Source organism: Gekko japonicus, unplaced genomic scaffold, assembly GCF_001447785.1.
Source record: "Gekko japonicus isolate JY-2015 unplaced genomic scaffold, Gekko_japonicus_V1.1 scaffold6854, whole genome shotgun sequence".
Lineage (NCBI taxonomy): Eukaryota > Metazoa > Chordata > Lepidosauria > Squamata > Gekkonidae > Gekko > Gekko japonicus.
Genome location: NW_015168874.1, coordinates 8,388 through 21,148, shown reverse-complemented (window position 1 = coordinate 21,148; position 12,761 = coordinate 8,388). Strand labels below are relative to the sequence as shown.

The 12,761-nt window shown below is 48.6% G+C and overlaps 3 protein-coding genes across 3 annotated transcripts; all 3 read right to left on the bottom strand.

Moving 5' to 3' along the window:
- Window positions 1-628: 628 nt before the first annotated feature.
- Window positions 629-1,591, bottom strand: LOC107114325 (olfactory receptor 52M1-like). Its single transcript, XM_015415771.1, has one exon. The coding sequence runs from the start codon at window positions 1,589-1,591 to the stop codon at window positions 629-631; it is 963 nt and encodes a 320-aa protein (XP_015271257.1).
- Window positions 1,592-8,610: 7,019 nt separating this feature from the next.
- On the bottom strand, window positions 8,611-9,531 carry LOC107114324 (olfactory receptor 52M1-like; the record flags this gene model as incomplete). Its single annotated transcript, XM_015415770.1, has 1 exon — window positions 8,611-9,531. A coding segment is annotated over one exon (921 nt), but the record flags the coding sequence as incomplete, so codon positions are not given.
- A 710-nt stretch (window positions 9,532-10,241) lies between these two features.
- Window positions 10,242-11,729, bottom strand: LOC107114323 (olfactory receptor 52M1-like). The gene is made up of 2 exons (XM_015415769.1): window positions 11,159-11,729; window positions 10,242-10,285 (listed from the first exon to the last, which is right to left on the bottom strand). The coding sequence occupies exons 1-2, from the start codon at window positions 11,727-11,729 to the stop codon at window positions 10,242-10,244; spliced, it is 615 nt and encodes a 204-aa protein (XP_015271255.1).
- Between the last annotated feature and the right edge of the window lie 1,032 nt (window positions 11,730-12,761).

Sequence of the window (12,761 nt, the reverse complement as noted above, 5' to 3'; positions counted from 1 at the left end):
AGCACATACAGAATATCTCACAGAAACAACCCAGGAAGCTAAGATGTTGAACTCCAACAGCACATTATGGCATGTGGAGGTGCTCAGACAACATGCAGATATGCCAATGCACATTGTACGTTCAGTTAAATGTGACTGGAGCCACTGTCCAAATTCCCCACATTATGCTCATTTAGGGCTTTCAGAGTATCTTCATTCTTGAGTTAACTGAATCTTGAGTTAACTGAATCATTCCTTCACACCTCTGGTAGGTCACTTATGTTTAGAATTGAAGCATAAACAGAGGTAGAGGGAGGAGGAGGAGGAGGAGGAAGTAGAATTGGTTTTTATACCTGCTTTTCTCTCCCCTAAGGAATCTCAAAGCGGCTTACAATTGCCTTCCTTTTCGCTCCCCCAAGGAATCTCAAAGCGTCTTACAATTGCCTTCCCTTCCTCTCCCCACAACAGTCACCTTGTGAGGCAGGTAGGGCTGAGAGAGCTCTGAGAGAACTGTGACTGGCCCAAGGCCACCCAGCTGGTTTCACGTGGAGGAGGAGTGGGGAAGCAAACCTGGCCTTCCAGGTTAGAGTGCACCACTCCTGACTGCTGTACCATACAGGCTGTCCCATCCATGAAGCAGTAGGAAGGCTTACACAAGGTTTTTGACGCCTCCCCTGCCAAAGGACCACATCTTTGCCAGCCTCCGTCGGATCTCTTTGGTCCGGACTGCATACACAATGGGGTTCAAGACGGGCGGAATGATGAGGTAGAGGTTGGCCAGGAGGATGTGCACCGGGGGAGGCACATTGTGGCCAAACCGATGAGTCAGGGAGGAAACAGCGATGGGGATGTAGAAGGCCAGAATGGCACAGATGTGTGAGGAACACGTCCTGAAGGCCTTAAGACGGGCCTCCGCGGTGGCCAAGCTAATCACGGCCTGGAAGATGAGAAAATAGGACAATCCAATGCACAGAGAGTCAACGATAAGCACCAAGAAACCGATTATCATACCATAAAGGTTGCTGTTGGAGATGTCCTCACAGGAGAGCATGACCACAGCCATGTGCTCACAATAGGAATGAGCAATGACGTTGGTGTGGAAGGACGTGTACCGCCTGGCAAGCAGGGGTAGAGGGCAGATGTACAGGAAGCCCCGCAGGGTGGCCGCCAGCCCGATCTGGGCGACGATTCGATGCGTCAGAATAGTCTTGTGCCTCAGGGGAGCACAGATGGCGACGTATCGGTCGAAAGCCATAGCGAGGAAGGTCCCGGATTCGATGGTGGCGAAGGAGTGGATGACGAACATCTGCAGCAGGCACACGTGGAAGCCGATCTCTCGGTCGTCCAGCCAGAAGATGCTGAGCAGCTTGGGCATGGTGGAGGAGGAGAGGACCAGGTCGATGACGGACAGCATGGAGAGGAAGAGGTACATGGGCTCGTGGAGGCTGGCCTCGGTCTTGACGATGAAGAGGACGGTGCAGTTCCCCACCACGGCGACGGTGTACAGGAGGCAGAAGGGGATGGAGAACCACACGTGGGCTGCCTCCAGCTGAGGGATGCCGGTGAGGAGGAAGGTGGAGGGGCTGAAGCATTCATTGTAGGACTTTGGCATCCTACCCCACCCCTGCAAGGGAAGACATCGGAGTGAACAACTGGAAACCTTAATTGCCAGAAGGGAAATCCACCGAGTCATTTGCACTTAACAGTGATATGTATTTGCCACTATATTTGAGGCCACTAGTACCCTAGACAGCAACAGGATTTGGGGGTGTATAATCTTTTGAGTGTCGAAGCTGAAGAGCTGGATGAAGGGAGCTTTGACTCTTGAACGCCTGTTGGACTTTAAGGTGCTACTGGACTTAATCGAGCTGCTCTATTGCGGATCGGCACAATGACCCTCTGAAACTAGAGAACAAATTTTGAGTCCAGTAAGGCACCTTTAGGACCAACAAAAGTGCAGTCAAGATATCAGCTTTCATGTCCACGCACACTTCCTCAGATACATCGAAATGGAAGTTAACAGTTCATATATAGGATTAACACATATGCATGTTATCTTCCAAAATCTGTCACTTTCATCTCTTACCCCCAAAGTGAGCAAGCGTCTAGTAGCACCTTAAAGATTAACAGAATTTGTGGCAGGGGAGGAGAAGAAGAAGAGAAGAAGATATTGGATTTATACCCCATGGCCCTTCACTATCCAAGGGAGTCTCAGAATGGCTTACAAACTCCTTTCCCTTCCCCTCCCCACAGCAGACACCCTGTGTGGCAGGTGGGACTGAGAGAGCTCTGGCAGAAGCTGCTCTTTTTCAAGAACAGCTCTTATCAGAACTACGGCTTGCCCAAGGTCATCCAGCAGCTGCAAGTGGAGGAGTGGGGAATCAAACCCGGTGCTCCCAGATTAGAGTCCGTGGACTTAACCACCACACCAAACTGGAGATGGTAGTGGGACTCTTCCGAACTTCGAGAGGAACGTGGCTTATACAAGACTGTTTCTTGATACAGCCCATTCACTAGGATCTACAACAGCAGCTACAAGGCTAAAAAGCCGACATGGGGGCTTCTAAAAAGAAAATGACGACGTCCTCCACTCTACGGCAAATGACCCCAAGGTAGACTAGAAGAAGAAGAGATTGGATGTATACCCCCCACCCTTCACTACCCGAAGGGGTCTCAGAGTGGCTGACAATCTCCTTTCCCTTCCCCTCCCCACAACAGACACCCTGTGAGGCAGGTGGGGCTGAGAGAGCTCTTGACACAAACTGCTCTTTTTCAAGCTCTTGTCAGAACTACGGCTTGCCCAAGGTCATCCAGCCAGGTGCAAGTGGAGGAGTGGGGGAATCAAACCCGGTTCTCCCAGATTAGAGTCCGCGCACTTACCACCACACCAGACTGGCTCTCGTGAGGAGCTTTCGTGAGTCGCGGCTCACTTCTTCAGATACCCAAAATGAATCACTTTGTTCTCACCTGCGGCACTCCTAACCCTCTTCCCCAACTGAGTGAGCACCCCAGACTCACGGTGACACCAACCAGCTGGGAGGAAGAGAAGGCAGGCCCAGGAGTGGAACAAGTGAATCGGGGCTTCTGGGCTTGCCAGGTTTGGAGGAGGTGGGGACCGAGGGCGGGGGCTCCCAGATCCAGGCTGGGAAACTCCTGGAGATTTGGGGATGGAGCCTGGGGAGGACAGGGTCCTCAGCGGGGGGTACAATGCCACGGAGTCCACCCTCCAGAGCACCCATTTTCTCCTGGGGAACTAATCTCTGTGGTCTGGAGATGAGCTGTGATTCCGGGGGATCCCCAGGCCCCACCTGGAGAATGGCATCCCTACCTGTGCCTCATAGTCTTCCAGGGAGGGGTTACCTGCTGCCTTCTGTCAGTCCTGGAAGGGACCGTCCTCCAAGTGCCAGGCAGCTTCCGGAGGCATGGGAAGGGTGGAAACGCCTTCTTCACCCACAGCTGAGCGTTGAGAACGGGGATCCATGGGAAGGCTGAGTAAAGGAGAAGGAAGCAGAAAGGACAGCTAAGCAGAAAGGCAGACCCCCAAATCTCTCCACCACGGAGACGTCCCCTGGTCCACGCGCTAGTCTGGACTCCTGATCTGCTCCTCCAGAGAAGGACCCCCGCTGGCATGCTTGGCTTGAGTCCAGAAACCCCTCCGGATCGAGGGCTCTTCTTGAGTTGCTAGGTCAGGAGAGCCCAGGGCGGCAGACCAGATACCATCACTAGCATGTTCGAAGTAGTAAGGAAACCGCAAGGACCCCAAGGCAAGAGGGCACGAGGTGGAATCAGCCATAGTCCAGATGTCACAGAGAACATGGGACACCCTTCAGACATCCCTGCAGACCCCAAGTGGTCAAGCATGTCACAGTACAAAGCAGAAGAAGATAAGAGATTGGACTTACCCCCCACCCTCTACTCAGAGTCTCAGAGCTGTTTACAATCGCCTTCCCTCCCCCTCCCCCACAACAGACACCCTGTGAGGTCGGTGGGGCTGAGAGAGCTCTGAGAGAACTGCTCTTGAGAGAACAGCTCTGAGAGAACCGTGACTGACCCAAGATCACCCAGCTGGCTGCATGTGGAGGACTGAGGAATCAAACCCAGTTCCCCCAAGTTAGAGTCCGTGCTCCTAACCACTACACCAGTAGCATCTGATAATCCAGGGTGGCTGGACTGGGTTTGCCCCCACTGCCGTGACACTCACTGGGAGTGCGTAGGTCGGTCGATCTCTCTCTGCCTACCTATGAGGGCTGTTGGGTGTATTAAATGGAAGCGGTTAGGACTAGGTGTGTCACTGGGAGCTTCTTGCTGGAAGGTGGGACTAAAACGTATTCCAGAAAGGTTGCCCGTTGGACTTACCAAGTGGTCGTGCCTGAAGTCCTCCCTCCCCAGGAAATGTTGTCTCCACCCCCCTTTTGTGTGAAGCATTTATGCTGCTTCTTTCTCACACCCTGGGGGACCTCATGGCCCCGCTGGGGGTTGGCTTCCTTCCAGTGGCTCTTTGGCTTCTATATCTCCAACCACCAAAAAGGCCTGAAAATATGGCTAATGGCCTTTTTTAAAAAAAGAATCTGTGTTTGCAAATGTTTTTTCAAATGTACCCACTGAAATTTGTAAGCCAGCTTGGTGTAGTGGTTACATAATTGGTCTATAAATGACCATTCATTCACATAAAAACAATTTAAAATTCAATAACAATAAAACAAGAACCTCATAAAGTGATAGTGTTGATACATTCAATGCATAGGATGGCACGCTGGGATACCATACAACCAGACAGATGCCATTCAGTGATCTTCCTGAGCACAGTGGTAGCAGCCAGATGTTAGCACTATGGGCCGGCTCATTGGTAGTAGTGGTGGGTGGCTCCTAGTTGAAAGCCTGGTGGAAGAGCCCCGTCTTGCTGGCATAAATAAATTCCCTGGGAGATTTGAGATGAGCAAAGCCTCCACCTTGGGTTTTAACAGGGTTCTTCCCCCCTGGGCAGAAAACAGGCTGGGAAGGAGGAAGTCAGTCCTACCGCTTAAGAAATGCTAAATAGGTCTAGGTGGAGACAATAGGTGGGTCAAGCTCTCCCCGTTCTCCAAGCAGGGAACAGAATTTTGGAGGATTAGAATACTAGAAAGTCTCCAGGAAATGCCTCTTTGACCTGGCGTGACCAGGTCAGTGGGTGGAGAAACAGATATGATAGAAACTCCTTGCAGCAGGAAGAGGGGCTTTTTCACACTGGATCCATCAGAGGAGGCAGATCTCTTAGCTGAGGTCCAGGGGGGAGGCAGCCATTTTTTACCATTGGCTCACCTAGAGAGCTGGAGCAAGCTTCAAGGTAATGGTGACTCTGCAGAGAAATAGAACTCCTAAGCTAAAGAGCCTGTCCTGTTTTCTAACATCTGATAGGGCATGTATAGAGAGAGGGACAGAGGATTTGCATTTTTGCCCATTTCTGCAGTTCTCTGTACTACATAGACCTCCACCGTCTGGGACACACTAGTTTAAAAGGAGCGCCAAGAGGAAGGCAGGCAGTTGGCAAGCGGCTATTCCTCCAGGGGTGCACAAGGCAGTAAACAGTCCCCATTGTGACCAGGCGCCAGGCAAGTTGACTTGCAAGAGATATGGAGCTGTGCCTAATTGAAATATTTTAATCGGAACCTCACTTATACATGTGTATTCATTGTATGTTAATGAAGACTTACCTGATTTACCTGATGCAGGAATAGATCTGAAATGCTGATTATATCATCCGGAACTGCATAGTTTCTACTTGGAACGGATATTATTTACCACAAGCCACAGTTATATAGATGTTTGGACTTCAATTCAAGGACATGTAATATTTACATAAACAATTTTTTTCCTCTGTGTGCTTGTTCTATTTATGAAGGCAGTCTGCCGTTTTTGAGATACGCTGTGGGTTATTGTGGGTTTGAGTCTGTTACCACTCACTTTTGGATAATTATTCTTTATTATGTTTGTGATTCTACAATATTATATGCATGAGTTTGGCATTATTGTTGACTTTGCTTTCCATATAATCATTGTTGCATTTGTTTAGCACGCTGTTTAGAAAAAGGCTTTTCTAAAATCCTCCCTGATTAGGCCAGATGGCCCTTGCTGGTAACACGACCGCGTGATTCCTGTCACCTGTGCAAATGGCTTGCCAGATGGCCAGACCGCATCTCCATATACAAGACACTTTGACACCTCTGCCAAGAGAGAGCGAATTGCCGGCGCCTGGACGAACTATGCCCAGTACATTTGCACATCAAAGGCATTCCCTGATGTGACACATGGTCAATAGAAGAGGCTGGAGTGGGATGCCCAACTCCGAGTCAATCAAAACATAAAAGATGGGAGTGACATTAGCTACCTTCCAATCCTCAGGAATGGAGGCAGATTGGGTAAATGGCCATACCTGGCAATGACGGAGGGGAGGTATATCAGGAATGATCCATACGGGAAACAGAGGAGCTAGAGGAGAGTTAAGGGAATTCCTCTCTGGAAAACCAAGAGTTCTTTTGGATTGACTGTTTGCTGTTAACATGGAGTGAGACTGTTAGGCAGCCAAGCTGGAGTAGCTGCCCACAAAACCATGCGGTTTCTCTTCAAGATTCCCTGGTGAGACCTTGGATTGCGTCATTTCTACTTGGAACAGATGTTATTTACCACAAGCCACAGTTATATAGATGTTTGGACTTCAATTCAAGGACATGTAATATTTATATAAACAATTTATTTTCCTCTGTATGCTTGTTCTATTTATGAAGGCAGTCTGCCACTTTTGAGATACGCTGTGGGTTATTGTGGGTTTGAGTCTGTTACCACTCACTTTTGGATAATTATTCTTTATTATGTTTGTGATTCTACAATATTATATGTGTGATATACATATAATATAACTGGTAACTATGACCTACCTCTATTGTATAGCTAGAGCTGAACAAGCTATAGATATCTTTTGTTTCTTATCTTTTGCTAGTCTCATGTTATATGCATGCTTCTGCACTGAATAAAGATAATATATAATCAATATTATCTGAACATGTTTCCTCTGTTGCAACCTGATCTCTAAGACTGAATCTTGTGTCTAAAGCCGTTCGCCTAAAGAGGCTACCACTGTGGTACTTAACTGTTTGCAGCCCTGGTGCAGAGCTGGTAAAGTGGCTCCGTCCAATAAAGCAAGAAGGAGTTTGGGATCTCTGCTCCTGAGCTGTGGTGCGAAACTAGTTAAAGAGAGATCCTGGTGGCAGACTACTGATAAAGCCTGGAGAGTGTACAGACATTCTCCTGGCATTTGTTTAATTGTTCTTGAACGCTTGGTTTCTCTCCCCACCCCTGGACTGGGGTGAGAGAGAGAAACCTTGACACACACTTTGACTACAGATTTGTTTGTGGTTTCATTGGTCTTTTTCCTTTAGCCTCCCTCCTTCTTACTCAGTCTGGCAGCAGCTCTCCAGGATCCCGGGACCTTGCAGGTCATCTAGTCCAACCCCCTGCACTCTGCAGGAGCAGAGCCGAAAGAGAGCCCTACAGCATACCCGAAAGAGGGTCGACCAGCCTCCGCCTGAAGACGTCCAGCCAAGGACCATCCACCACCTCCCGAGGCAGACTGTTCCAGTTAGGAAGGTACAAAGGTCTTTCATATCAGTGACTCACGAAAGCTCCTCCCCTGCTACAAATTGGGTTAGTCTTTGAGGTGCTCCTGGATTCTGGCTCTTATCTACTGCTACAGAAAGACTCACACAGTTACCCATCTTGATCTATCAAAATCCAGAACTGTCTTCACAAAGCCACCTTCTCCAAAAAAGTAAATGTTGGCGTTCTTCTCTTATATCAAATGCAGGCCTGGTAGGATTTCAGTGGAAAGTAGTTAATAACCAGAACAATTTCTATCAGATAAAAATACTTTATTGATTCATCCCTTTTGATCATGTATGTATATATAACTAGAAGAAAAGTTGCAACACACTGAAATCAGGGGTGGGAAAGATCAATTGCTGGTGTTTCTCAGCTAAAACACAGCAAGAGACGGGGACTAAACAGCACGGACGGAAGATTTAACAGGAACAACCCAGGAAACTAAGATGTTGAACTCCAACAGCACATTTTGGCATGTGGAAGTGCTCAGACCACATGCAGATATGCCAATGCACATTGTACGTTCAGTTAAATGTGACTGGGTGTGCATGGACCATGTACACAGGAAGCCACTGTCCAAATTCCCCATATTATGTTCATTTACGGCTTTCAGAGTATCTTTATTCAGTTACTAAAACCTTTCTTGAGTTAACTGAATCATTCCTTCACACCTCTGGTAGGTCACTTATGTTCAGACTTGAAGCATACAGAGAGGTAGAGGGAGGAGGAGGAGGAGGAGGAGGAGAATTGGTTTTTATACCCGCTTTTCTCTCCCCTAAGGAGTCTCAAAGCGGCTGTCAATTGCCTTCCCTTCCTCTCCCCACAACAGTCACCTTGTGAGGCAGGTAGGGCTGAGAGAACTCTGAGAGAACTGTGACCGGCCCAAGGCCACCCAGCTGGTTTCATGAGCAGGAGTGGGGAATCAGACCTGGTTGTCCAGATTAGAATCCGCCACTCTTAACCACCGCACCATACAGGCTCTCTCCATACAGGGAAGGCTTACACAAGGTTTTTGACGCCTCCCCTGCCGAAGGACCGCATCTTTGCCAGCCTCTGTCGGATCTCTTTGGTCCGGACTGCATAGACGATGGGGTTCAAGACGGGCGGAATGATGAGGTAGAAGTTGGCCAGGAGGGTATGTGCCGGGGGAGGCACATTGTGGCCAAACCGATGGATCATGGAGGAAACAACAATGGGGATGTAAAAGGCCAGAATAGCACAGACGTGTGAGGAACACGTGCTGAAGGCCTTGAGACGGGCCTCCACGGTGGCCAAGCTCATCACGGCCTGGAAGATGAGAAAATAGGACAATCCAATGCACAGAGAGTCAATGATAAGCACCAAGAAACCAATTATCATACCATAAAGGTTGCTGATGGAGATGTCCTCACAGGAGAGCATGACCACAGCCATGTGCTCACAATAGGAATGAGCAATGACGTTGGTGTGGAAGGACGTGTACCGCCTGGCAAGCAGGGGTAGAGGGCAGATGTACAGGAAGCCCCGCAGGGTGGCCGCCAGCCCGATCTTGGCGACGATTCGATGCGTCAGAATAGTCTTGTGCCTCAGGGGAGCACAAATGGCGACGTATCGGTCGAAAGCCATGGCGAGGAAGATCCCGGATTCGATGGTGGCGAAGGAGTGGATGACGAACATCTGCAGCAGGCATACGTGGAAGCCGATCTCTCGGTCGTCCAGCCAGAAGATGCTGAGCAGCTTGGGCATGGTGGAGGAGGAGAGGACCAGGTCGATGACGGCCAGCATGGAGAGGAAGAGGTACATGGGCTCGTGGAGGCTGGCCTCGGTCTTGACGATGAAGAGGACGGTGCAGTTCCCCACCACGGCGACGGTGTACAGGAGGCAGAAGGGGATGGAGAACCACACGTGGGCTGCCTCCAGCTGAGGGATGCCGGTGAGGATAGAATCATAGAATCATAGAATCATAGAATCATAGAATCATAGAATCATAGAATCATAGAATCATAGAATCATAGAATCATAGAATCATAGAATCATAGAATCATAGAATCATAGAATCATAGAATCATAGAATCATAGAATCATAGAATCATAGAATCATAGAATCATAGAATCATAGAATCATAGAATCATAGAATCATAGAATATTAGAGTTGGAAGGGACCTTGCAGGTCATCTAGTCCAACCCCCTGCACTCTACAGGAGCGTAGCCGAAAGAGAGCCCTACAACATACCCGAAAGATGGTTGTCTAGCCTCCACTTGGAAAACGTCCAGCGAAGGAGCCTCCACCACCTCCCGAGGCAGTCTGTTCCACTGCTCAACCACTCTTACAGTTAGGAAGTTTCTCCTGATATTTAGCCGGTATATCGACTCCCTTGTCATTCCCACCCATTAGACCTAGTCTTGCAATCCGGAGCAAGAGAGAATAGATCTGCAAATATGATAAGCATCCCCTCTATGTCTTCCCTTATAAGCATCCCCTAACCTTCCCTTATTTCATAGAATTCATATGCATGGCAGTTCACATCAAAATATTTAGAATAAAACCATTGTAAAGCATTATAAACTTACAAACAAAAGCAGGAACATATGTTTGTTGTCAGCACAGAGTCTTTATGGAACTGGACGATCTGGATCATAAAGCCTAAAATCAGAAACTCTGGTCAGAAAAACTCCGGTGGCCTCCAAAAAATACTAAGAGAGGAGAGTGATCAGTCAAGGGGGAGTCCCATGCGACTGGGACGCCTAGTGAAGCGTTGTTCCTAGTTTCCACCTGAAGGAAGACCTCGCTGGCTCTTCTAAAACACTGGGCAGACTCACAAAGAGCAGATGTCCCTTCAAGGGCTTTGGAACTAAACTATTCAGCACCAAGACCAGCACTTTGAATTGTGCCTAGACCACTCTAGGCCACGACACCAAACCATCTCTTGCTTCACAACTAAACCTGACCACTCATTCTTGTGCCCCAAAGGAAATGTCCAACGGGAAGATAAACCCCACATCCCAAACTTAAAGGAACGCCATTACCTCTGGCGATCCCTTCTGGAACCCATCTGCTTGACAAAATCCATCACTTTCATCTCATATCCCCAAAGAAGAAGAAGAGAAGAGATTGGATTGATACCCCACCCTTCACTACCCAAAGGAATCTCAGAGCGGCTTACAAACTCCTTTCCCTTCCCCTCCCCACAACAGACACCCTGTGAGGTCGGTGGGGCTGAGAGAACTCTGACAGAAACGGCTCCTTTTCAAGGACAGCTCTTGTCAGAACTAGGGCATGCCCAAGGTCATCCAGCAGCTGCAAATGGAGGAGTGGGGAATCGAACCCGGTTCTCCCAGATTACAGTCTGCGCACTTAGCCACCTACACCAAACTGGCACTAGGCACTACACCAACATCTAGAGCACTTAATATGTTGTAATTCTGTAATAATGGTTTTTATGGTTTTAATTGTTTTTATGTGTTGGCGTATGCCTATTTGTGAGCCGCCCTGAGCCCGCATCGCGGGGAGGGTGGGCTATAAATTGAAATTATAAATAAATAAAAATAAATAAAAGATGTCCTCACAGGAGAGCATGACCACAGCCATGTGCTCACAATAGGAATGAGCAATGACGTTGGTGTGGAAGGACGTGTACCGCCTGGCAAGCAGGGGTAGAGGGCAGATGTACAGGAAGCCCCGCAGGGTGGCCGCCAGCCCGATCTGGGCGACGATTCGATGCGTCAGAATAGTCTTGTGCCTCAGGGGAGCACAAATGGCGACGTATCGGTCGAAAGCCATAGCGAGGAAGATCCCGGATTCGATGGTGGCGAAGGAGTGGATGACGAACATCTGCAGCAGGCACACGTGGAAGCCGATCTCTCGGTCGTCCAGCCAGAAGATGCTGAGCAGCTTGGGCATGGTGGAGGAGGAGAGGACCAGGTCGATGACGGCCAGCATGGAGAGGAAGAGGTACATGGGCTCGTGGAGGCTGGCCTCGGTCTTGACGATGAAGAGGACGGTGCAGTTCCCCACCACGGCGACGGTGTACAGGAGGCAAAAGGGGATGGAGAACCACAGGTGGGCTTCCTCCAGCTGAGGGATGCCGGTGAGGAGGAAGGTGGAGGGGCTGAAGCATTCATTGTAGGACTTTGGCATCCTACCCAACCCTTGCAAGAGAAGACATCAGAGTGAACTGGAACTGGAAACAAATTGCCAGAAGGGGAATCCATCGAGTCATTTGCACTTAGAATCATAGAATCATAGAATGTTAGAGTTGGAAGGGACCTTGCAGGTCATCTACTCCAACCCCCTGCACTCTGCAGGAGCGTAGCTGAAAGAGAGCCCTACAACATACCCGAAAGGTGGTCGTCCAGCCTCCGCTTGAAAACGTCCAGCGAAGGAGCATCCACCCCCTCCCAAGGCAGTCTGTTCCACTGCTCAACCACTCTTACAGTTAGGAAGTTTCTCCTGATATTTAGCTGGTATCGACTCCCTTGTCATTTCCACCCATTAGATCTAGTCCCGCAAACTGGAGCAAGAGAGAATAGACCTGCTCCATCTTCTCCATGACTCGAAGACTGCAATCATGTCCCCTCTAAGCCTTCTCTTTCCCCGGCTAAACATACTTAATAGCTATACGTATTTGCCGCTAGACATGAGTCTGGTAGAACTCCAGAGACCCACAAGATTTGAGGGGTATAATCTTTGGAGTGCCAAAGCTGAAGAGTCAGATGAAGGGAGCTCTGACTCTTGAGAGCTCATACCTTGAACATTTGGTTGGTCTCTAAGTTGCTACTGGACTTAATCGAGTTGTTCTATTACAGATCAACACAATTATCCTCTGAAACGGCATAACAGATTTTGAGTCCAGCAAGGCACCTTTGAGACCAACAAAAGTTTATTCAAAATGAGATTTCGTGTGCAAGCACACTTCCTCAGATACAGTGAAATGGAAGTTAACAGCTCATATATAAGCTTATATATATGAATTGTTAACTTCCATTTCAATGTATCTGAGAAAATGTGTGGGGTGCATGTGGTAAGAAATTTTAGAAATATAGAATGTTTGGGTTTAAAAATGAACCCAATAGTTTATAAAATCTATATATCTGTCTCTGTCTTTGCTAGCAATACAGCAAGGAGGCCTGGCCTGTTTCAAGCCCTTTGTTCTAGACAAATCTCTTTATC

What these genes read in the sequence shown, in the direction of transcription:
- LOC107114325 (XM_015415771.1), bottom strand. Translation starts at nt 1,591, where the DNA reads ATGCCAAAGTCCTACAATGAATGCTTCAGCCCCTCCACCTTCCTCCTC.
- LOC107114323 (XM_015415769.1), bottom strand. Translation starts at nt 11,729, where the DNA reads ATGCCAAAGTCCTACAATGAATGCTTCAGCCCCTCCACCTTCCTCCTC. An exon ending in GGCTGTGGTCATGCTCTCCT is followed by an intron (nt 10,286 to 11,158) that starts GTGAGGACATCT and finishes CTCCTCTCTTAG; the next exon opens with TATTTTTTGGAGGCCACCGG.